At 40.4% G+C, this 25,568-nt stretch overlaps 2 protein-coding genes across 2 annotated transcripts in view; one reads left to right on the top strand and one right to left on the bottom strand.

Moving 5' to 3' along the window:
* Nucleotides 1-936: 936 nt before the first annotated feature.
* golph3a (golgi phosphoprotein 3a) lies at nt 937-25,497 on the bottom strand. The gene is made up of 4 exons (XM_030417814.1): nt 24,737-25,497; nt 10,283-10,414; nt 7,836-7,950; nt 937-4,318 (listed from the first exon to the last, which is right to left on the bottom strand). Exons 1-4 carry the CDS (start codon nt 24,944-24,946, stop codon nt 3,894-3,896), a joined length of 882 nt encoding a protein of 293 aa, XP_030273674.1. The 5' UTR covers nt 24,947-25,497; the 3' UTR covers nt 937-3,893.
* The window catches only part of pdzd2 (PDZ domain containing 2), a 92,653-nt gene continuing 91,702 nt past the window's right edge, over nt 24,618-25,568 (top strand). The window contains exon 1 of the mRNA XM_030417809.1: nt 24,618-24,638. The gene's annotated coding sequence lies outside the window, so the exon portion shown is untranslated. The remainder of the gene's footprint in view (nt 24,639-25,568) is intronic.

Here is a 25,568-nt window from a genome sequence, read left to right as displayed (position 1 = left end):
CGAGTTGACAACAAAGGATTCAAAGAGTTTAAATTTGGGTGACATTTTATTCAAAAAACCATCACTATGATAACACAGTGATTGTTTAACTGTCTTTTGTCAATGTTTGCCAGTGTGTATTATATTGATGTTACTAATCTTTATGCAAGTTATGTCCATCATAGGTGTAGCGCTTTCTCTATATAAATACAGATTATTGTCCTGTGTAAATGGGGAGTAACAATAACTCAGGTGTGATCAGGTCCTTTTAAACAGCACTATATACTGTGAGGGCTGTAGCTGTGCCAAATGACACAATAGATGCTCTGGCCTTGCTAGAGGAAATTGCAGATGCACAATTAAGGCAAGAGCAAGTTTAAGGGACCGTCACTGTGTAGAGATGTGATTCTTGGCCTCTTTCTTGAAATCAGACCACTTTTTAAATCCTGGAGATAGTGAGGTGGCTTGTGCATGTGTGTATGATTTCAGGATGAGGTCGGAGTATGTATATAAAACAATCTGACAAAAAGACTGCGTATGCGTTTCCTGTTTTGTGTGTACACAGATTTCTACACATGAACATACAGAATTTTATGCATTTGACCCTTGGTGTATATACCTAAAATGACTTGTCAAAAACCCAAACTCCATTTAACTTAGTGTCAAATGAACATAGGGGAATTAATGTTTCTATAATTTCCACATTTACTGGGATTCAATGTGTTACACAAAAGCAAAATTATAACTTACAGAGAGGGTCAACTTATTCTTAGTAGACTACAGCCTAGTTCATTTATAACCCCAATCAAATGAATGTGTCCAGATGGTAAAAAAGGTTGCTATTGAAACTCAGTAAACACTTTACTTACATAACTGCATGGACTATAGTCTATGACCTCACATGGGAAAAATAGATTGTTGACAAAAGCATCAAATGTAAAACATTAAAATCAGTTGTATGATTAGGCACTTACAAGCTCTTGGTTTATTTTCCAGGGTCAAGGAAAGTACACAGACTAGAGGTCCCTTTATTTAGACAACATAATCTCTCATATTCACTCCAAAGTTTGAGGTGAAATCCCCTTGGTCACCTCCTCTCCTCTCCAATCATCACAGACTAATTACTCTCAGCCCTTTGCTACATACTGTATCATAAGGATGCTCTCTGGAACAAAGCAATGTCTTTCACAAGATGCATGAGGTTAAATAACAAAATGTGTTATAACAGAAGAAAAATTGTTCAAAAAGTTTAACATGACTTGGCCAGAAGGGATGGACTGTCGGCTGGCTCAGTGGCTCAGGGAAAGTGCGCTCATACATATATCATCTGTGAACCAAGCAGGCAGCTGGGGGTCTTTCTGTGTCAAGTTTATATTTTCCCCAAGAGCCTGCGAGGATTTTATCACACAGTCCACAAACCTGCAGTTAGGGTTAACTGGAAACTCTAAATTGCCAGCAGCATACTGGCAACATGTGGTTGGAGGTGTAGTAGTTGTGTTAAAAAAAAAAACGAAAAAAACAGTTAAACAAATAAGAAAATCACATGAAGGGCAAGGTACAGTTCATTCATTAAGAGGCTTTGTTGAACGTTTTAGAGTACAATGTCCAGTGTTTTTTAAGACTGCAGCTGAAACATGATAACTGACAGGAAAGCTTTGACAGTATAGGAAAAAATATTCCTGATCCTAGTGGTATACATCTGGAATATGCCCATCTTTTCATTCTGCTAACACTTTGGAGAGCTTGTTAGATCCATCAGATTATTTTTGTCTTGTCAATACAATGGATCCATTTTGAGAGCACTCACAAGAAACTGCTAAATATGGCTGTCGGCACATGCATTTGCTGCACCCTCGCATGGAAAGATCAGCATCTTTTATTTTATTCTAGATTTTAAATATGAATCCACTACAGTGGAACAAGTCAGAAATATGATTGATAGCCTCATGATTTTATGTTAATGTATGTTTACATATAGACAAAATATCCTATTAAATATGACTTTCTTGCATGTTTGAGGGAGCTTTGGTGGCATTTTATGTCAGATTTAGTCTTAAATCTACTTTAAACAACCTGGATCTCTCCATTCACTGGAGAAGTCTTCACATAATTTTATTTCACAAAATGTCTTGACTAAATGACAAGAAGGTCTTTATTTTTTTCTAAATCACGTCCAGGTAGCAAACATGTACTTTAAAGCTGAGAAGACAATCATTATAAATGCACTGATTCTGCATCAAGCCGCATGGAAAACTTCAATTGTGATTATATTTAAATTCACATGAGAAAACTGGCTGGTCAAATTTTAAGAACGTAGATAGCTGGCATTGATTAGGTGTGCTTTCCTGAGTTTCTTCCCACCACTTATAGATTTCAGTCTGATCCTCAACAGGTGTTTTGCCACAGCTAGCATAAATTCTGATACAGCCTAATTTACACATTTTTCAAGAGCCATTTGAGTTATCAAGGGGATACAAGCAAAAATGGGAAATCATGACACTGAACCAAGACTGATATGTTTGCACTCAACTGTTACCATTCAGATATTACAGACTGGAATCCTGAATTTAAGATGGTTTATATTAGACACGCACAAATGTAGAGCGTTTGTGAGAAAAAAAGCACTCAACCAAAATTCATGTTTCATAACAAATAACAAATCTACTGGTCAGATGATATCTAACACAGTATGACCTTTTTTTTCACTCATTTCCGAAAGGCTCATTAATATTTAGAATGTTCAGTGGGTCTGAGGTTTAAGTTATTGATGAGGAAAGTCATACAAGTCAGCACTTCCAGGGGCTTTATATAAGCCTCAATGCATGTCAAAACCTATTGTCCTGTTGACAAATTAATTCCACACAACTTTAGGCCAGAAGGGATGCGATGTCAGGCTGCAAGGTGGCTCAGTAGTTAGTGCCTTCAACTCACAGTCAGGAAATCCTCAGTTGGAATCCAGCAGGCAGTTGGAAGCCTTTCTGTGTTTTCTCCCACAGTCTGAAGACATGCAGGTCAGGGGAATAGGAAACTGTAACTTATCTGCAGGTGTGAATGGTTCTCTGTCCTATTGTGTCAGCCCTGTGGTATACATTGTGGTGACATTTCCAGGGCGTTCCCCTGCCCCTGGCCCTGGCCAGTGTGAGCTGGGACAGTCTCCAGCCCCTTGTGTCCCTGCACAAGAGCAGGTATTCTGATGACGGATGAAGGTGTGTTAAGAGGTGACAACTTTGGAAATGAGTTCTTAGTGTTAACAGAATTCAGTACAAGGTTGTGGACTTTTTGATCTGACCACATTTCTTGTCTTTCAGTAGTAGATATGAAAGTGAAAGAATGTTATGACACAAAAATACATCATAGCCATACACTTCAACCACATGTCTTAGAAGATCCATCCATTTATAAGGACTTGCCGAAATAACCAAATAACCCTTTACGTCACTGCCTTGTACATGTCTTTGTCGATGTACATCATCATTGGTTGTTGTCTACTCTGGTGTATGAGGATGGCACCTTGAGTAACCTGTGCCATACTGTGCCTCTGTTTTGGTAGAAGCAGTTTCAAAGACATACCCAATACAAAATAAAGAGGATACAAATTAAAATCTTAATTTCAGCCTCACCCATATCGTCATTAACCACGTCATTCAAGTTCCATGAGAGTTATAATTTTTTAGCAAAAGTGAACACATGAATAACACATGGGGGGAAGCAGGGCCACAAAGGAACACTTATCTGCAAGTAAAGAAAATGAGGGCGAGAGGGGAGGAAAACAAGTCAGCCCGTTCCAAAAGTCCAGGCAGGGCAAAACTGTATTTCAGACAAGTCTCCATGTTGGGGTCAGTACTCTGATTCCTACCTCAACGTACAATGCCACTTGAATGCCACAATTGCTTTCTGTCCTCTTTATGGTCTTCTCATTTGGTGAAGGCAGCGACCACAGCCCATAACAGCTCGTTGGTATTAGCCTTCATGCTCTCCCCCTCGGGCTCCAGTTCCAGCAGCTGCCGCACTCGCTTCATGGCCAGGTCATATTGGTCATCTAGCAGTGGGGCAAAGGCATTTTCCAGGACATCAGAGGAATGGGCTAAGAAGATGAGTGCAAGCAGGCGCTTGTCCATTCGATGAGGGTCATTTACCCACTTGTCCAGTACGGCCTCCTGGACCTTCTTGATAAGGCGCTGCTTGATGTTGTTGTTAGTCAGAGGATGTGTGGTCATATCAAACAGCAGAAAGTTCTGCTTCTCAGTGGTGAGGACGCCTTTTTCAACCAGGTTTTTTGCCAGCCGTTCACGGACGTTCCGCAGTTGATAATGAAGCTTCAGGGGGTTCCACGTCTCTCCTAAACACGAGGCAGTAAACCAAAAGACAATTAACATCGTCACAGAGACATGCTCATCTACATCTAACAACAGGAAGAACCATGTCAGTACCACCTAAGACACTTAACACACTAGCCATAGGCCAGGATGTACATGGCCCTACAGAGGGTAACCATTGGCATAATTTCGTCATGGAAGATTTTCCCCATGATCTAAGAGTTTCCTGACGTATTAAATATGGGACGTCAGAAGAAACGTTTTGTGGTAAAGCAAAAATAACCAACCATAAAAAGTCTTCTGGCATTGTCACTGCGGTTCCACCTCTTTATATTTCATTCAAACATCATACATGCATGAGTGAACAACATAAAACATCAAAGACTGACGTTGCTTTTTCATGTGCAAAAAACTGCATCTCAGACAGGAGCAGGAAAAGCAGGAAATTATACGACCCGTGGGGGGGGGTAGACTTCTTATAATAGAAGTCTACTGCAACTGTACTTTATTTACCATTAAATGTTATTTTATACATTATCATATTTCATAATGTTCTGTCATGAAGTACATCACTTCACTGCTAAAAGAAAAGAAAGCAGCTCACTGCCAGTTGCAGCTTCTTATCGTGATCTGCAGTCTTTGTTAATTTTTTGTCATGATTGTTATTATCAGTACTTAGATTATCCAAAAAAAAAAAAACACATCAAGAAAGAAGAAGTGGCCACTGACACTGCACGATTTTTTCTTCGCCTTTTTCACGTATCGTGCTGCTTTCTGTCAGTCATCACACAGATGATCGCCATGGCTCCAGTGCAGCAAACTTTCTGTCTTAAAATATGCAGAGGAAAACTCGGGAGACTCGGGCCACTAGATGTTTCTCTGTCGACTCTAACAGAGTGAGAGATTGGCGAAAAAATAAAACGGAGCTTCAGCGTCTGTCCGAGGAGGACAGCAACAGGGCCAGGCTGCCTGCTGGAGGGAGGAAGAAGACTAGCGAGGAGCCTGAGATAAACATGCGGGAATAAGTTATCAGCAAACGGGCACGCCACGAGAGAGTGTCCCGCAAAATGATCAGGGCGATGGAGAAACAAATGTCCGCCACCGTGAGTGACAGCAGAGATGAAAAGTTTGCTATGAGTGCTGGTTGGCTGAATCGTTCGCTCCGCCGCAACAACTTCACTGGCCGAAGACAACTATTGTCCAGAAGGATGCCAGAGAACTCACCGAGAAGCTGGAGAAGTTTGTGACATTTTCAATCCGGATTTTTGTGAGGAGGGAATTAAACGCCTGTCCCAAATAAACACCTGGTCTGTTAAAACCTATTGGTGGTTAATGGCGGCCTGGCGGTCCAGTTATATGAAACAATTTACATTTAAATGCAGGCAATGCCTCAGGCTCAGGGCTCCCTCAGCCTGCCTGCTCCACATTCAGCAGTCTCCTCGTTGTTTTGACTCATCAAACAAAATAACAACTACACTACACACTAAACACACTACACCAAACGCTTAATAACACACTAACTGTACACTCCAAACACGCTATATGTCACAAATCTCTCAACTCTCAAAACTTTCTATCTCTATCGCTGTCTCTGTCCCTCCCACAACTTCCGTGTTGGTTCTCTTGGTCATTACGGATTTAAGGCATCGTTTACAGATGGGCTTTGTGGAGTCCGTGGGCTTGCCCTTACTGTCGGCAACGAACAGTCTGCTTTTTCAACAAGCCTAGAGCGGTCGGCAGGAGCACTCATGCCACTTTCAGCTGACAGACATACGGACTTGTTCAAAGAGGTCAAAGAGCTGCAGGTTAGCGATAGATAACATATCCCCTGGATGGAAGTCGAGCAAGTTTTTTTCACCATCAGGGTTGCACAAGGCAGTCAGGGGTAAAACTCTTAAACAGTCCGATATGGTACCACACATCCCTGTATGCAAACGCAACGTTCACACTGGTAACATGAACTTTACCAGAACATGCGCTGGTGTTCACAACTATGCTGATCAACAACACCACTTATAAATGATCTTTTTTAAGTCATTCAGTACTAGTAATATAATCATAACATGTACATTTTTGTCAATAATTTATAATATATATCGTAATTTATATTATTAGAAAATGGTCTGATCAGAGCACAGACCTCCACCAGGTCTGGGTCATTTGTGTTGTACTTTAGTGCACTCATGTAGTTTGCAGGCTAATAATCCAGGATTTGAAATTTATCAACATGAAATGCAAATTGCAAATTTCCCCTTTGTGGGACGAATAAAGTACATCTTATTTTTTGAATTTTAATGTTATTTATGTTCATTATTTTTATGCTGAATAAAATAGTTAATGTGCTGTTTTTTTTTCTACTACAAATACTGAGCTTTTAATGGAAAATCAGGTTATTTAATAATCTCTCAGAGCAAACAAGAAAGCAGCTTTTACAAAATATATATTTTTATTTTGACTTTTGAAGTGTTTTAATTAATAAAAATAAATCATTTAAATTCAGCATTCTGTCATTTGATAATTTATTCCATTACTTTTGATGATGTACTAGTTTTCCGCCGTGGTATCGTTTCAGTATCGGTATCGAGCTATTTTCAGCAGGTATCGTACCGAAGTCATAATTTTGGTATTGTGACAACACTAGTTTGCCATATAATTTTGTGATTGGTTGGTGTGGTGCCTTTTTCCACCAATAGGAAAGGAAGTAGCACAGGTTTTTTTTGTTTGCAAACACTTCCTGCTTGCGGACACTTTTGTGAGAGAAGCCTGTTTTTATCGTGTCTTCCGTGACGGCAATGTTCGCGAAAAAGCGTGGCAGACATTATTTAAAATAAGTCCGGTTTTACTTGGCCTATTAACACGATTTGCTGCTACGTCATCTTAAATTGGTCACGTCATTTAGACGCACTGGCGCATGCGTCAACTCAGGAGGTTGGGCATGGGGTGGGCTCTGCAGTGATTGGCTCTGGTGCGCACATGGCTATGGTGGCTATGGTTGACAATGCTAGCGGAATTGGTAAATCATTTATGAAATAAATTTATTAACAATATCATTGTAGTCCAAACAAATCCGACGTTGCACACCTTTAAACCACGCAGCAGCCATGTTGAAAATCTCACATCAGTCTGATCCTAATCGGCAGAGATATTTGAGGCACACACACACAGACAGACACACACACAGACAGAGATTTCTTGCTTTTATAGAGAGATACCTATGACTGCCGTCTCGATTATGTAATTATCGAGGGAACACCTCGGTCTCAGCTATGTGGTAGTGATGCGCTGTGCCAGACTCAAAACGCAACCGGTGGGGGTTGCCGGACGGCGCAGCAAAACCGGACCGGAGCCGGAACGCAGCGGACATACATCCAGTGGAATCGCGGAGTGAGACTTCTCGGCTGGGTAATAAAAGTTGGAGATTGCCATCAGAGCAACAGTGGGGAGCAAGTGAGGATTTTTCTGTTCTTACTTGAGCAAGACCCTCGTCACCCCCTGTACACATATACCACCATTGTGGGTCAATGAAGTGGCTGAACTTACCACTGAGAAGCTCAATCCAGCTCTGCACAGTCTCTGGTGGTTGGGTGTCTTTGATGTGTTTTAGGGCTTCATCCAGAAGCACGTCACCTGTTGGGGCATCTGACTTACAAATCACCTGCAAATTTATTTTAGAACGACAGCAGCCGGTTACAAGGTATAGTTACCAGAGGACAGTCACTGAAATAAATACCGAAATGACCAATCATCAAGAGTCTGCGCACATCACTGATGGTCATTCACTATTACATCAAACACTGAAAGTCCTGACAGTTAGTTTGGATATTGAGTGTTTTGGAGTTCACTCACCAAATTTCAAGTATAACTTTAATTATTGATGATGAACTTCTCAATCCTTTTTTTGATTAATTGTTATAAACAGGGTTTCTGCAGGTCTGAACAAGTCAAATTTAAGACTTTTAAAGACAATTTTGAACTAAATTTAAGACCTACACAAAGTACGAAAAAGTAAGGAAAAGTGCGGTCCCAGAATTACTTTAAAAAAATAACCAACTTTTTACATCCAAATCTGTTGCCAAAATGTTTAGCAACAGTGTTCAGAATCCAAAGCACCTCCACTTTTAACGTCGGAGTTGAGCCGAAGATGGTTTGAATGTCACTTGACTGCAAGGCAGCAGAAGCGGCGCAGAGTTCGGGTCGAGCAGAACTGGATGAACTTGGACCGGGAACTGGTGACAAAGGCGTACAAAAGTGTGTGAGATGTGACTTCGCTGGAGACTTTTAGAAGCTAACTTGTGTTTTTCTGATTTTGTGCATGACACCAGCACTTTCACACCAAGTGAGGGTCCTCTTGCAAGAGCGTACACTGCACTTCAAATTCATTAATAGGCTCGGCTTTTAACAAACTGAACTCTGGTTGTTCAAGACAACATTTTTTTAATTTACACTTTCCCATAGTTGTAGCAGATACCGCTGTTGAAGTTTTTCCAGAACTGGCGAAGTGTGCAGTGATAAATTCCAACCAGGCTGTTGGCAAAATGCCACTTTCGTTTCTGGTTACTTCAGAAAGAAGTGCAACAAATGGAACTAACTGAGGGGCTGTCCAGACGGAACACTCTTTTGCGAAAATGCACATGTATTGCATCGTTTTGGGGCCGACCATCCACACGGATCCTGAAAACGCAGCGCCTGAAAACGCACTTTTTTGAAAACGGGTCTCAGGGTGGAAAAATCCAAAAACGCAGCCCTCCCGTTTTCATGTGGACAGTGAATCCGCATACTTTCCAAAACGATGACGTCATCGCCCCACCCCTCGACCTCTGAACCCTGCGATGTCTCATAACAACAACAACAACAACAACGACGGCGGACTACATGCTTGTGTTCGTGCCACAGAAGATATTGAGCCTTTCTTACAATTTACTCACCTTGTAGTTGAGTGTGAGTCGCAGCAGCAGTTTGACCTCATTAACGGTCCACACGAACGATTCTGGTTTCCTTGCACTTGCCATTTTCATCTGATTCTTGTTATGTTCAGTTTCTCCGTCTACTGTCTGTTTGTATACAGCGCATGAGCTTAATGCGCATGCGCCGTCTCTAATTCTCTGTTTTTGGTGAATGTCAAGCACCACCTATAGGCCTGGAGTATGAACTACAGCGTTTTCGGTCGTTTTCAGTGGATCCGTGTGGACGCAAATATTCTTGAAACAATGACGAGGAAGACGGAGGGAAAAAAGATAGTTTTCGTCCGTGTGGACAGCCCCTGAATCTCACCAACACATTTCCCCAAAACAAAACAAAAAAAAGGCGACAATGGAAGCAGGGAAATGAACATACATATTTAAGACCTAACTAAATGTAATTTAAGACCTATATGCAAAATACAGATGTATTTAAGTCTTTTTAAGGCCTAAAATTGAGATTGTCAAATGTTAGACTGCAGGCCCTGCAGAAACCCTGTATAAAACTAGAAATTAGTGAAAATTAAATACATTTTCCCAGAATCCAATCTTTAAATGTTTTGTTTTATCCAACCCACTGTTCGAAACCCAATTTAGTTAACAATAACATAGAAGAGAGAAAAGGGGAACATCCTCATATTGTAGAAGCTACAACATGAGGTTGCAGGGCCTTTGATGCTAGCTTTAAATATAAAAACTGTTGGTAATATTTTATTGATCAGTGCACATTATGAAAATAAACATAAAACTACTCTATCCCAAAGCCAATCTCCACATTCACTTATATTCACTACTTCACTTAATGTAATAATGAATGACCATTTAAGAGTTTACGTGTGTCAAGGTACTATGAGGTTGTTGGGAGGTGGGCCTGCCTTTAGCAAATAGCTGTGCAGTTACTGTACAAGTTGATGCCCCACCCAATATTAGTTAAAGCAATAATAATACCAGTAGACTGAAACAGTTGGGAAAAAAAGCTTCTCTGGACTATTTATGTAGCAAAAGCATACAAAGAAATGTATATCATACCTTCCTGGCCAGCAGACCTTTCCTCCTCATGCCGCAAGCCTCCAGCTGCAGGCGTCCTCGCAGGGCCAGTTCAATCAGCATGCACCCTCGCAGCCCAGATGAAATGCAGTCATTCCAGAATGAGGTGTAACCCTATATCATAGAAACACATAACATAATCCTAGTTTGTCAAGAAGCAAGCATGCAATTACAACAGTCCCATATATACAGGGGTTAAAGCAAAGAAAAATCCTGAGCCTGAAGTTTTTGCGTGTGTGCGCGTGGCCGGGGGGGGGGGGGGGGGGGATCAGTGGTGTAGTGGGGATTATTAAACAGTTATTATTAAAAATATCTAAAATTCTCAATATTTTTAGATCATACTGGAAGACATGGACATCTTTCAATTCCAGCGTAAGTACTGAGGCATTGCTATAATCACTTTCCTGTGTTGAGATTTTGCTCCATTGACAGTTTTATCAGAGCAATTTTGTTCTGCGATAAATGTGCACACGCGTATTTTCAGGTAGTAATTGAAAGTCGTATTTTCACACACACGGTCAGCCATTGATGCCGGTACGTTAGCTGTGGTTGTTGCTCCTGGTAATCGTGTTGTGTGCTGGAGAGTGCAAACAGCTGCTCTATGAGTGGGGTCTGATGTGGTAGTGGTAGCACTTTTTTACCACTAGTTGCATAGATTAGCTTTCTCGAGCACAAAGTGCAGGAGCAAGCTTCTGCTGCTCTTAACTTCTTGCACGAGCTACCAAAAGGCTTACCGTCTTTCCCTATTTCTTCGATCCACGCCCAGCGCCATTTATTTGTTAATCCGTTATCAATTAGGAGGGCATCTCCCTCAGGCTTCATGAATTTACTCTCCATCCTAATCTCCTACGTGACGTCTCTGCACGGGTATCAATTCAGCATGAGACTCGGTTGAAGCACATATTTCCAAAACCCATTTACATTTTACTTCTGATTGGCTAATAATGTTAGTTTGAGAGAGGGAGAGTTGTGTTCCCATCATATCATTGGCAGAGGCACTCATGAACTCTCAAGTGATATCAAGACTTTTTTTTTTAATATAGGAATTTTTTTTACCCCGCAGCCAAACGCTGCACACCGGAAATCTGGCACGGTGCTGGAATACTTTAAGCCCTGTATATAATGTACTAACAAGTGGCCTCAGTGGGCCCAGACTGAGCAATGACAACTGTCATTTACATTTTCAAATTCTTCTTTAAAAAAGAAAGGGGTATTTTACAGTGACAGCTGGACATTATTCTGCTGGCGTTTTGCAGGTTAGGGTTAAGCAAGCTCAAATGATCACTGAAAAACAAGATTCCACATTTTTAACAAGGACCGATAAATCCATAAACAATCCCTGGCAATGTTAGTCAGCTGTCAGCTGACTATCTTCATGCTCAAATAATAAGTGCACCTGCAAGGCACCGGTAAGTTAACTGTGCCATCTTTTAACGGTTACCTTTTCTTCAGACTCGTGCAAAACCTGTGATTCTAGAAGACTAGGCCATTGTCCTACCTCTGCTCAGGCGTCTTACTGCTAGTAGATGGAGGGGCTGCTTTGTCTACTTTAAACTTCTATTTACTACATTATACACTGCCTGGCCCCCCAAAAAAAGTTGCCATCAAAAAAAAAAAAGTTAACAGTTAACACAGCTGTATACCTGTTGTAATATTAAAAGTGATGAACATATTACAGTTTTTTTCGATTGCTAAGATGCATTGGTCGAAACTGAAGCGACATGTTCAAAACTCTTAGCACAGTCTGCAAAACAGAAATGCGTGTGGGCTAAACTGTGTCTCACTTTTCATTGCTTTCAGACGAAGTGCATTCAGTGACCACAGTCACCGAAATGGATGAAGCCTTTTCTCATTCACTAGTTCACACCTGCAAAACCCTATGCTTTAACAGCACATTTTTCAAATGCTAACACACTTTGTTCAAAACAGTTAAAAACACACTCAAAACAGAATGATAGGGGAAAAAATCCTGGGAATTTCTGCGGCAGCCACATTGAAATCTATTGAAAATTATATCAAAATATTGACAATAAAAATAAATAAAACGAAGATGCAATTCCAAACAGCTAATGGTAGTTTTCAGCTGAAAACTGATTCAGGTGATCTGCGTTTGGCCTCATTAGAAAGCATATACAAAAAGAGTGGCTTCTGATTCTTTTTCCCGAAGCCTGCCAGGGATGGATCAGACATTCAAGAAGATTCTACCCTAGGTGCCTTGCCAGAGAAGATATAAGATGTGACGTCGAGGAAAACATGTGGCCGAATGCAGATGACAGGGTCTGAATATTACAGTATGCATGTGTTGTTTTTTAGTTTTATCTCTTACTGTAATTTGTATTCTACCCCTGGAATTCTGAGATTCTGCATTATTCTGTTTACGTAATCTTTATTTTCTGTATGGTCCTGAAGTACTTATGCAAAAGCACAAATGTTCTTGAATAAATCTCTGCATTCCTGATTCAGTGTTGTTGCAATATATTACAGCATGTACAATAATTTAGAACCATTAAAGTGCAAAAGATCCTTTATAAAATACTGATTTACCAGACAAAAATCATTCTAACTTGAAATATAAGATGTATTTGATGTAATGTTCTTTGTTGTTAGTATTTTGTCGTTCCGTTTGTTAAGAGTGATTGTCTGCGTTTCCAAAGTGAGACAATGTGCTAGTGTTTTGTTGAATGAGCTTCTTTTGAGACAAGTATGAAGTGTTTTGTTGGTGAGACACACTTTTGGGCATGAGATTAACTGTTGAGCTGAGCTGCATGATGGAAATGCAGACTGTGTTAAGAGTTTTGAACATGTGGCTTCAGTTTAGAAATGCCAAAGCCAACTTTTTTATAACAATTATTAATGAGGCAAAAGGTAACACTAAACTGATCTGGGAACAAATTAAGAATTTAATGGGAATTAATCACAGGCCTAAGAAGCAGCTAGAGCTGAAGATAAATGATAAGCTAATACAAGATCCAGCAAAAACTGCCTCAGCTTTTAATAAATACTTTATCGACTCTGTGACTGAGATTGCACAAACATTTCCTTTAGTAACAGAAACCATCATTAAAACTGATAATAGTAAGACTTCTTTTTGTATTCAACTTATTTCTGAACTAAAAACTAAGGCAATAATAAACTCTCTTAAAACTTCAATGGCCAAGGATATATACAGGATGGATTCAGCAATGCTGAAATCTCTAAAAGACCATCTAGCCTGTCCTATTTCACAAATCATAAATCTATCAATATTGCAGGGAGCATTTCCAAGTGCCTGGAAGACTGCAATTGTATCTCCTATTTTTAAATTAGATGACCACCAGAATATCAGTAACTATCGCCCAATTAGCATTCTACCTGTAGTATCCAAGGTTGCTGAAAAGTGGGTATCAGACCAGCTTGTCTCCTTCTTGAACACCAGTGAATTTTTTCTCCATCCCATGCAGTTTGGCTTTAGGGCCAACTACTCCACTGAAACAGCCAACTGCCTTTTCTTAGAAAAGGTCCGAGCTATGGTCGAAAAAGGAGGTGTTGTTGGTGCAGTGTTCCTAGACCTGCGCAAAGCCTTCGACACAGTCAACCATAAGGTCCTCCTGGCCAAACTATCCTCTTTCAACTTTTCTCCATTAGCACTTAGCTGGTTTGAATCTTACCTGACTGGTAGATGTCAACATGTTGTTGTTAACAACCAACTTTCTCCAGCTCTTGAGTTGTACACTGGAGTACCACAAGGGTCAATCCTTGGTCCACTACTGTTTTCTTTATATATTAACGACCTGCCATCCGTCTGTCCCGATGTAGAAACCCAGTTATATGCAGATGACACTGTAATGTATGTGCATGCCAGGACAAAGCAGTTGGCAGCTGCTAAACTCACTTCAGCGTTAGAGCAGATCTCTAAATGGCTAAACTGCTCCTGCCTCCAACTTAATCTAAAAAAAACTGTAGGAATGTTCTTCACTAAAAGGCAATGTAACATTCTGCCAACTATAACAATCTCAGGTCATAATATTGATATTGTGTCAGAGGTCAAATATCTGGGAATTGTTATTGACTCCAATCTAACGTCCAAAAAGCACATAAAAAAAGTAAGTCAAAGAGTTAGGTTCAGTTTAGCAAACTTTAAATATATAAGAAACACAATGACTTTTAATGCCGCCAAATTATATGTGAATGCCATGGTCATGACCCATCTAACATACTGCCTCACAAGCTCGGGACAAACCAATGCCTCTACACTGAAGCCATTGGAAACCCTGTACAAACAAACCCTTAAAGTCTTGGATCAGAAACCGAACAGCTCACATTATTGTACCATCTTACACAAACACAAGCTTCTGAGTTGGGAAGATGTCATAAAATATAGGAACATCTGTCTGGTCTTTAAAATCCTGCATGGTTTAGCTCCCCCTCCACTGAACTCACTCATAAACCAACGCAGCACTGTTCAGATCACTAGAAGCACCACACGTGGTGACTTATCAATCCCACAAAAGAAAAGTACATTTGGCCAGTTATCATTCTCTGTTAAAGCAATACATAATTGGAACTCACTTCCCACCCATATCAAAGATACACATACATACTCCACTTTTACAGCCAAGTTAAAAACATGGCTAGTCGACAGTTACACCTGCACACACTAACATATGGCTGTGTGTTATCTGCGTCATGGATGCTGCTTGTCTACAGTGTGTGATGTCTGTCTGCACTCCTGAATGTGATTGTATGTGCTGATGTGTGCTTATATTTTGTGCTGTTTCTGTATGCTTTGATTATGTGTTGTCTTTGCATGATTGTACTGATGTTTCACTGTTTTCTCTTCTCTTATCTTATCCTTTCTTATCTTATCTTATCATCATTATTGATTTATCTTGTATCCTAGCTGTCCTAATGCTCTCTTTTTAATCAGTGTGCTGTAATATATTGTTTTTGTTTTGTTTTGTTTTTTAGGGTGCCTATCGTCATCTGGCCGGGGACTACAGCAGGATATTAGCCATGTTGGCTAAAGCTGCCCTTTTTACTGTTGTTGATGCAGTTAATTAATTGGGATTGTCTTCGATATAATAAACTAATAAACTAAACTAAACTAAGTTTCGACCAATGCGTCTTAGCAATCGAAAAAAACTGTAATTCTTTTGGAATCATAATCCAGTAGGATTATATCCTGAAGTGAATTTATTTTCTATAGAATTATTAACGTTCTGTTTGAATTTAAAACATGCTTAGAGGCATTTAAGCTAAGCCTGTTATTTTCAATATCTTGTCTTGGCCGACAGGAAAGCAGCCTAGACTATAGCTATCATTAACCTAATAAGATTAATGTGAGCAGCATTCCACTACTTAAACAACCAGCAATGCTCTGATCATGCTGTGCTGTGCATGTTCTGTGTGCATTTAGAAATTAAAGAACAGGCAATTTATTTCAACATGACTCCACAGAAGGTTTTTCTCTGTGTTGTCTCCCAAGCCACTCTGCTAGTAGCAGCCTGGATTATTCTCAGCCACACACATGAACATCCATCTGTCTGAATTTCACATCACTGTTGTGTGTCACACTGCGAGTAACGCAAGAGAGGCTTTGAAATCTAACACGAGTGGCCAGAGCGTCCGGACTATGACGCAGCTTTAGAAATCCAATTTGAATAAAATTTCAAGCCACCTATACTGGAATTTCTACCTTTGATACATATACCTTGAAAAATATCAACAGACAATACCATGGTTGGGGAACATTTACACAACTTTGAGAGCATTTTTTAAAAATCAAACAATACATATAACAAGGCTTGGGTACTGTATGTTAAGCTCACCAGCATTTAAGGTAATTTACTTCTGACCATAGTCAGATAAGTGGAAGGAGTGAACACACGGCTGTGGACACTGCAGCGATGTGTGTGACAACTCACTGTCATAGAGAATACTGAGCAAGAAAGCATTGGTATCATGGTATCAGTATTGGAACTGTGGAAAGTGAATACTGAAACTGTTTCAGATATTCAGTATATTTATTTACATTTTTCACAACAGTAATGTGGATGCAATCTGATCATGCCTGAAAAAACGGATTTGGGCTGGCAGTCTGAACATAGCTTTCAAGCTTGGCTTACTGGACAGCCTTCTTCATTTCAGCTCTTAAGGGGACTATATTTTTGATGCTTTCAGAAGCAAGATGATGACATACAGAAAGGTGCCAATAATGGGGCTCTTGATTTAAAGCATGAGATCTACCGTACAAGCGCAACAGTGACAGCTCTATGGACCATTACACTAGAAATAATTTACAGATAGTCCTTTGTTGCTTAATGACAGTGGGCCTATGTTTAAACAAAGTTTTTAATGATGGTCCAATGTAATCAAATTAATTCAATAAATTTGCCTAAAGATGCTTAGATGGAAACATGAGTTTAATTCCCTGTTGCATATTAACTTTGGAAAATAAGTATCCTTCTACATAAACTCTTATGAGACTTTTTCCATCACATTTGGTGAGTCAACACACCAGTTTTATAACAATCTATTCAAAACAAATGTGTAGTAAAACCAGAGCTGAGAAACTGTTCAGAAACTGTTTAACCACGCTCCTTTGCCAATGACCATGTCATTTCAAAAAGCTGCCACTGAAATTACAACATGAATTGATTTCATTTGACATAATTTGTAAAACAATTGGTCATCCACTAAAATCTCACAAATAAGGCAGCCATACTCCCCATTAGGGATTATTTGTTTTGTTTTTTATTTCTTAACTAGCCACTTATTGCGCACACATACATACACACACACACACACACACACACACACACACACACACACACACACACACACACACACACACACACACACACACACACACACACACACACACACACACACACACACACACACACACACACACCTTCTGATGTGTCGAGAGAATGGTGTCCTTGACAGAGCTCCTAGACAGTCCGTGGGGATACTTGGGGCGTGGGGTGCATCGATACATAATGTCCCATATCAAGTGGTGCTCATCATAGATGCTCAATTGGATTTAGAAAATCGAATCAATTTTGTTTATAAAGCCCAAAATCACAATCATATTGCCTCAATGGGCCTTACAGTTGTACAGAAAACAACCTCTGTCCTTAGACCCCTGATTTGAGTGAGGAAAAACATGCCATGATGGTCTGACAGTCTCTAAAGATTTCCCAGATGTACCTGACAGCAGCCAGGGTACCGTTGGCTATAACAGGGAGGTCTGTGCGACCCTCCAAGAAAATGTCTCCCTAGACCATCACTGACCTACCACCCCACAGCTGACTCTTTGGCTTGCTCCATGTTGCTTAACGGTTAACTCAACTCTTTCAGCATGTGACACATGTGCTGCCACGGAGGAAAACATTTTTTAAAAATCATGGATCGGCCCGTGGATCTATTAATTTTTCCGATCCCCAATCCAGCTGTTTTGTCAATATCGTGGCCGATATCCGATCTTAATTAGTGTTGTCCCAATACCAAAAATATGAATTCGGTACGATACCGGCCTAAAATATCTCGATACCGATACTGAAACGATACCACGGCGGAAAACTAAAACATCATCAAAAGTAATGGAATAAAATATTAGATGACAGAATGTGGAACTTAAAATGATTTCTTTCTTTTTAGTAATTAAAACACTTAGACTTAAAAAGTCAAAATGAAAATATATATTTTAGTAAAATATGTTTCAATACTCTTCTTCTAATTCTTCTTATCATTATATATATTATTATTATTATTATTATTATTATTATTATTATTATTATTATTATTATTATTATTTCTGTTTGATAGGTAACTTAGCTGCCAATGTGGTTACATGCATCGCTGTATCCAAGAAGACAAATATCTTGTTTTGTTAATTTGATTATTAAATAACCTGATTTTCCATTAAAAGCTCAGTGCTTGTAGTAGAAAAAAACAGCACATTAACTACAATTTTATTCAGCATAAAAATAATGAACATAAATGACATTTACTGGCAATTCATAAAATAAGATAATACTTTACTCGTCCCACAAAGGGGAAATTTGCAATTTGAATTTCATGTTGATAAAAGTTCAAACCCTGGATTATTAGCCTGCAAACTACATGAGTGCACTAAAGTACAACACAAATGACCCAGAACTGGTGGAGGTCTGTGCTCTAAGACCATTTTCTAATAATATAAATAACAATATATATTATCAATTAAAACTGCGAGCAGTGATGAACGGGCCCTCGCAGTCCTACGATTTAGTGGGCTGTTCCTCCTGTTGGTAAAAATGTCTGAAAAGGCTGAATGCAGTATTTTATTATCGTTGGAATAAGCAGAACAATGTCCAACATAACATTAGCAGAGGCAAAGTATGCGAAACAGCACGATGGCTTGACATACTGACTGTTAACTACAGATGTGTTCTGTGTTATTTAACCAAAGAAATCACTCAGTCATTTCAAATCTCTGGGGAAGCCACTGCGTTCATCGCGGAAAAGTTGGGCAGAATCACAACTACAGACATCTTGTTGTGTGCCACATTGACAGGGCAGACCCAACACACAAATGGCATTCTTATCAAACTGGCTTATTTAAAAATTGTGTGCTGTGGCTTACTACCGCTGACTTATCTATTATGTGGCTCTAAACATTACCCTTCTATTATGCCATATTGTTATGTGCAATTTAGACAAACCTTCCTGCAAATGCCATGTACATCTGACTACTATTGTCATCACTGCACATAAATGAGTGTAGAATAATGCTTCACTTGCCTTCTTTCAAAAATGCATTTATGGCCATCTATCAGTGTCAAGCTTTTGATCTAAGCTCTGCTTTGTTTGCCAGTTTTTATTCCAAGAAGTGCGTGCTGCCACCTTTTGAAGTGTCAATAAAATCTGCTGAATATGCGACTGACTTACTGGAATTGAATGGAATTATTCAGAGGTAATTCAGATAGGATACATGTGCCTTGACAGACAACAGTGCCATCTAGTGGCGACTTGCATCACCTACACCATCAATTCATGTGCTTCTAAGCAAAATTGACCACTTCCTGTTGGACTGAGAGTGTGGGTGTAAATGAGTCATTTGTGCGTCTTGTCATAACACACATGCGTGCCACATTTCATTCATGAACATGCATGTAGGACCCCCAAGTTGCCTGAAATAAAGCTTCATGTTTCCAGTGGGTGGCGCTATGGATATGACACAGCATTGATGCACAGATCTATTCAGGGCGACTCCCTCTAGATTCCCTCTAGATTTGGCTGAGCTAGGAAATAGTATGAAGGAGTTATCAGGACTTGATGCTTCATGACGAAGGATTGTTATGGCGGGCTCCGCAACTGCCAGTAGGTATGACGTAGGATAAAGATTTCCATAACTTTTCATCTTCAAGGTCAGAGGATGCTACTGAGTGACTTTGAAGTCAATGGTGTTACATCTGTAGGAGGAGATAATTTAAGTACGAAGAGTGGCATAATTCAACATGGCGGCCAAAAGCAAAATGGCATCAAAAGTATTGATGCTGAGATTTGTTCGGGGAGACAGCCTCTACAGTTACGAGCAGTTTGGTGTGGATAGGAAATTGGATGTTGAAGTCATAAAGCCTCGATGCTTGACGGCGTGAGGGCAAAATGGTTTCCACCGCATCGCCAACATAACCTTGGTGCATCTGAATGATTTCCATATCTTTTGATCTTCGAGACATGAAGAAAATTACTGAGTTAATTTGAAGACTGTGGTGTTTAAGCTCTAGGACAAGATAATTTTCAAAGTAGGCATGATTTGGACAAAAACGCCGCCACACATCTAAATGGCTGCCTTCCTGTTGGACTGACACTAGGTGTCCAAATGGGTTTTTTGTGCGTCCGGTCATGAGGAATATGCGTACCAATTTTCGTCCTTCTATGTTACAAGTAGGAGGCGGGGCATCACAATAGGTGGCGCTACAGAGCCCATGCATCACGGCCACACCCCATGACTACACAGATCTCATCAGGGCGACTCCCTCTGCATTCCTGAGAGATTTGGCCGAGATAGGACATTGTATGAAGAAGTTATGAGGACACGATGCTTTACGGCGAAGGATTTGAATTGACCGCTCCACTGTGGCCAGCAGGTATGACGTAGGATAAAGATTTCCATAACTTTTCATCTTCAAGGTCAGAGGATGCTACTGAGTGACTTTGAAGTCGGTGGCGTTACATCTGTAGGAGATAATTTAAATACGCAGATTGGCAATATTTCAAAATGGCGGCCAAAAGCAAAATGGCAGACTAAGTATTGATGCTGAGATTTGTTCAGGGAGACTGCCTCGACAGTTACGAGCAGTTTGGTGTGGATAGGAAATTGTATGTTGAAGTTATAAAGTCTCGATGCTTGACTAAAGTTTGGCGCAGCTGAATGATTTCCATAACTTTTGTTCTTCAAGGCATGAAGATAATGACTGAGTTAATATGAAGACTGTGGTGTTTAAGCTCTAGGACAAGATAATTTTCAAAGTAGGCATGAATTGGACAAAAACGCCGCCAAACATCTAAAGCGTCTTTGAGAGCTGTAAAAGCGCTGTACAAATAAAATGTATTATTATTATTATTATTATTATTATAAATGGCTGACTTCCTGTTGGAGTGACGGTATCGCTCCAAAAGGGTTTTTTGTGCGTCTGGTCATGAGGAATCTGCGTATTGATTTTCGTTCTTCTACGCACTTGTGGGAGGCGGGGCTGAACATTAGGGGGCGCTATAGAGCCCGCAGGTCACGACCTCGCCCAACGACATTAAATTATCAAATTTTTCGCCAGATGTGATGTATATTCCAAATTTGGTGAGTTTTTGGGTATGTTCAGGCTTCCAAAACTGCAGTCAAAGCGGTATAGGGCGTAATAATAATAATGAAGAATAATTTTTCCAATTACAATAGGGACCTCACAGGTCGATGACCTGCTCGGGCCCTAATTATTGACAAAAATGTACATGCTATGATTATATTACTAGTACTGACTGACTTAAAATAGATAAGTGGTGTTGTTGATCAGCATACTTGTGAACACCAGTGCATGTTATGGTAAAGTTCATGTTACCAGTGTGAACGTTGCGTTTGCATAAAGAAATGTCCAGCCTGTTAAAAAGCAGGGGTAGACAATAAGGGAAATTTTTTGAATGATTCTCGATAACACAATTTAAGAAAAAAATAAAAAATTCATTAGGCTACTTTATTTAATAAATAAATAAATAAATAAATAACAGTTTCACATCAAACTTGTATTTAAGCTCCACTGTGCTTTAACAATGAAGTAAAAACAGAGTTAAAATAGTAAATATGCCTCAACAGAAACAGAAAGTCATGTAGTCATTACTTTTATCTTCCAGTAGTTCAATGATAGAACTGTTGTTCTCATTCATTCACTTTTAGGCTGCTTCCACAGACAGAACTCATCGTTTCATTTTTCAGCTCTATTTTGTGTTTACACACGTTTGTTTTTTCTCTGCTCCAAACCATGGATGTATTATGGTGTAAGCAGCAGCTGGAGTGGCTCGAGGATCGGCTGCATTCACATAAACGGACCGCGAGCCGCACCGAGACCCAGCACGTGCTCTGGCCCGCGTGTAACGTCCGCATCAGTCCCAACAGGACTTGACACGACGCGCACTGAGAGCAAAATTTCACGGTACCGAAAAAAAGGTTCTTATCTTTTCTAGTGACAACCTTCAATCAGCAGCAGTGAGCGAGCAGCACGCATTCCGCAGGAGCGAGCGAGCTGTGCACACTGCAGTTGCTTGCAGGTGGTGTGCTGAAATCCCAGGGCACAGCGCTTGCTGCGCACAGAAAGTAGATGTCTCTGTCTTTGATCGGGGCTGGATCTCGTAACACTATAAGCGGTAATTAGCTACTGCGCGATTTTACAGAAATAATTTCAAACCACAGGGAATTTATGTGAAATTAGATTTATTACATTTTTTACTTGTTATCTTTTTTCAAGGCATTATTTTTCACTGGCCCGTGTGGAGCGTTCTGGTGGCCCTTACAGTTTTAAAAGTACATCCGGGCCACCGGGCCATTTATAGTGTCGACCACTGAAAAGACCAAGCTATTGGCTTTTATTCCTGAAACGCGGGTGATAGGAATTAAACCAAGCCTTGAGGCAGAGATTGTGCTTCGACTATTTTTTGTAATGGAATTATTCGAGTTACTCGAGTAAATGGTTGCACCTCTAGTTAGCTTTACCCCTGTAACTCTGATGGTGAAAAAAGTTTGCTCGTCACAAAAAAAAAAATTTGCTTGACTTACATCCGGGGGGTGTTTATAGTGTCTATCGCTAACCTGCAGCTCTTTGAACTCTTCGAACCAGTCTGCATGTCTGTCAGCTAGATGTTTCGCCAAGTTGGACGTGTTGGCTCCCTTGGTCATTACGGATTTAAAGCATCGTTCACAGATGGGCTTTGTGGTGTCCGTGGGCTTGCCCTTACCGTCAGCAACGTAAGCAAAATATTTGTCTGCTTTTTCAACAAGCCGAGGACGGTCGGCAGGAGCACTCATGCCACTTTCAGCCATGTCTGTCTCGCTCTGCTCTGTGACTGTCTGTCACCGTGAAACCACGCCCACTCTGGCTGCAGGCAGTGAGGAACCAGAGAGAAGCTGTCGCACAAAGTTCATAAAGTACAGATAATAATAAAACGTGGAAAAGTATTGTTTTTAACAGCTGGGTACCGTGGTACCTTTCTAGTATCGGTTTACCGTGCAACACTAATCTTAATATTGGATCGGTGCACCCCTACTCAGTATGAACCTGCTCAGGGCGAGAACGGGGCACCAGTGGTGCACCTGCCAATTCTGGTGTTCTCTCGCAAGTGCCAACTGAGTTGCACATTGCTGGGTTGTGAGCTCAGGTCTCTCCTCCTGTAACGGCTGATCTTCTGTCATCTCCTCCATGCTCTTGAGAGTGTGCCTGGAAGACACAACGAACCTTCTTGCGGCTGCACATATGGACATGCCATCCTGGAGGAGTTGGACTACCTGTGCAACCTTATTGGTCTGCAGGTATCACCTTATGCTACCAGTAGTGACAAAGACACTAGCAGAACAGAAAACTAGCAAAGAATCAGCAGGAAGGATAAGGATCCAGCAACTGTCTGAGGCCACCACATGTAAAACCATTCCTTTTCTGTGAGTTGTCTTGCTTTTGCCTCTCCATTGCACCTGGTGTCACTTTCATTTGCACCAAAGCAGGTGAAACTGATTCACAACCACGTGTGCTTCCTAAATTGAACAATTGGTACCCCTGTAGTTTAATTGTTACATACATAGTTATAAGTTAATGTGTTCGTTCAAATCATTTCAAAAACTTTGAACAACCAAAACAAAACCAACATCAACCAACATTGCGCAGCACTTTCACATACAAATTTTAAGGACATTCAAATAATCCTTTCAGGGAAAATCTGTAGGCTATTCAAAATAACCCAATAAGTGGTGTTTTCAGCTCTGAAGCTATTATAACATCAACATTTATGATGCACGACCAAATAACTTCTAGATGTGACAGAACTATATAAATATTACACATTAAGAAAAGATGGTTTAAGTAAAAAAGAAAGTGGAGATATAATTTTTTTTTAAATGAAAATGACAGATTCTTTGTTCTGGTAAAGTGCTGCACCAGTATAGCAACAACTACATAGGCAAATACACCCTGTCAAGTTTCTTTAGCGTTTCTTGGATTTGGAAAAAAAAAGTGATTAGTAAGGTTTAGGGTACACATACATATACAGAATAAAACATGTGTATGACATTGACTTAAAAAAAAAACAAAAAAAACAAAACAACTTAAATTGTATTTGGATTATAGCTGTAGGGTGTTTACACGGCCTCGTGAAATTAACTAAAGTTTGAACAGGATTCTGTTCAAAAGAAATTCAATGATGTTAACTGGGAGTTGATATGAAGTGACCCTGTACCTCTCTGCCAAGAGTCTACTGATCAATCAGGGTCATGTTGCAGAATGGCCCAGAAGCAGTAGATTAATAGTTCCAGTGTGTAACATTATTCCTGGAAACTAAATGATGACTACTGATCATCAAACCATTATTATTAGAAATCGTTTTCTGTGTTCCGTTAACTTGACGTTAGCAGTATCCTGACAGAAACAGATGTCACAAGACAATGTCTAATCACTTAAGTCCACTGCTGACATAATGTAAAAGATCGCGTCTGAACATAACCGTTTGTCGCTAAATAACACATTAATCATCTCGGCGTGCAGCAATGAGGCCCACCGTTGTTGTTAGCTTTAGCTAGCCTTATAGCAAACAAGGACGCAACCGTGAACTAAAGCTATATCAGGTAGAAAACATAGCTAACATTAGCATAGCTTACAGTCCATGGTATAAATATTACCTTCATTTTTACGGCGTTGAGTGCAAGAATACGTCTGTTATTACCTCTCGGTCTTTCAGTCCTAACAACAGCACCTCTTCCATCAAGGTGAGGCGTGTTTCTTTGGAATCTCCGGTATCGTCATCGTCCACTTCGTCTCCGCGCCGGGGCTCGAGGTCCTCCTGGCCGGATGGACGGTCTTTGTCAGCGGCGTTGCGCGAGGCTTCGGTCCGCCTCTGCACGAGGCCCGAACTCCGCACAGTCAGGGAAGTCATGTCTGCAGGCAACTTAGCTAAGCAACGACGAAAACAACACGTCTCGGACTACACTGCCCGAGATGTTTGACACAATTTCTTGTCAACCATAAAGCGGTTACAACGAGTGCTTAGAGGAGTGAGCACGGCAGCCTATGTACCCCTTGTCATCTACAGAACTGTTAGCTTTCCTCCACTTCGTCCGCAGCAACGTAATGTCTATCTAATATGGCGCCGTGTGGTGAATGTGGTACCGAACTTATCCAGCAGGTAGAGGCCGAGTTAAACTGAATATCCACAAGCAAAATCAAAGTAGCTTCGGTTCGGTTGAATGCCACATAAGCTAATCTCATAAACTCACAACTCTTACTGTTATACTGAAGCGATCGTGTTACCCACAGTGCATTCACATTTAATAAAGACCTACTGAATAACAGCGATAGCCTATCTAACTCATTTCCATCATCAAATAAACAGTAACTTCAAAAAGCGAACTACACAAGATCTATAAATTACATCTGTTTTCACTGAGTGAAGGATTCATTGTAGCTCTAGCATTTCATCGGATGCTTTGGTTCACAACGTCACATGGCCGTTTACTGGAGTCTGGTAGCACCAATTCCTGGGGGCGGCTCCAGGCAAA

This window comes from Sparus aurata, chromosome 5 (assembly GCF_900880675.1).
Source record: "Sparus aurata chromosome 5, fSpaAur1.1, whole genome shotgun sequence".
In the NCBI taxonomy this organism is placed as follows: Eukaryota; Metazoa; Chordata; class Actinopteri; order Spariformes; family Sparidae; genus Sparus; species Sparus aurata.
Note: the sequence above shows the minus strand (reverse complement) of the source record. Positions and strands in the feature narration are given on the sequence as shown.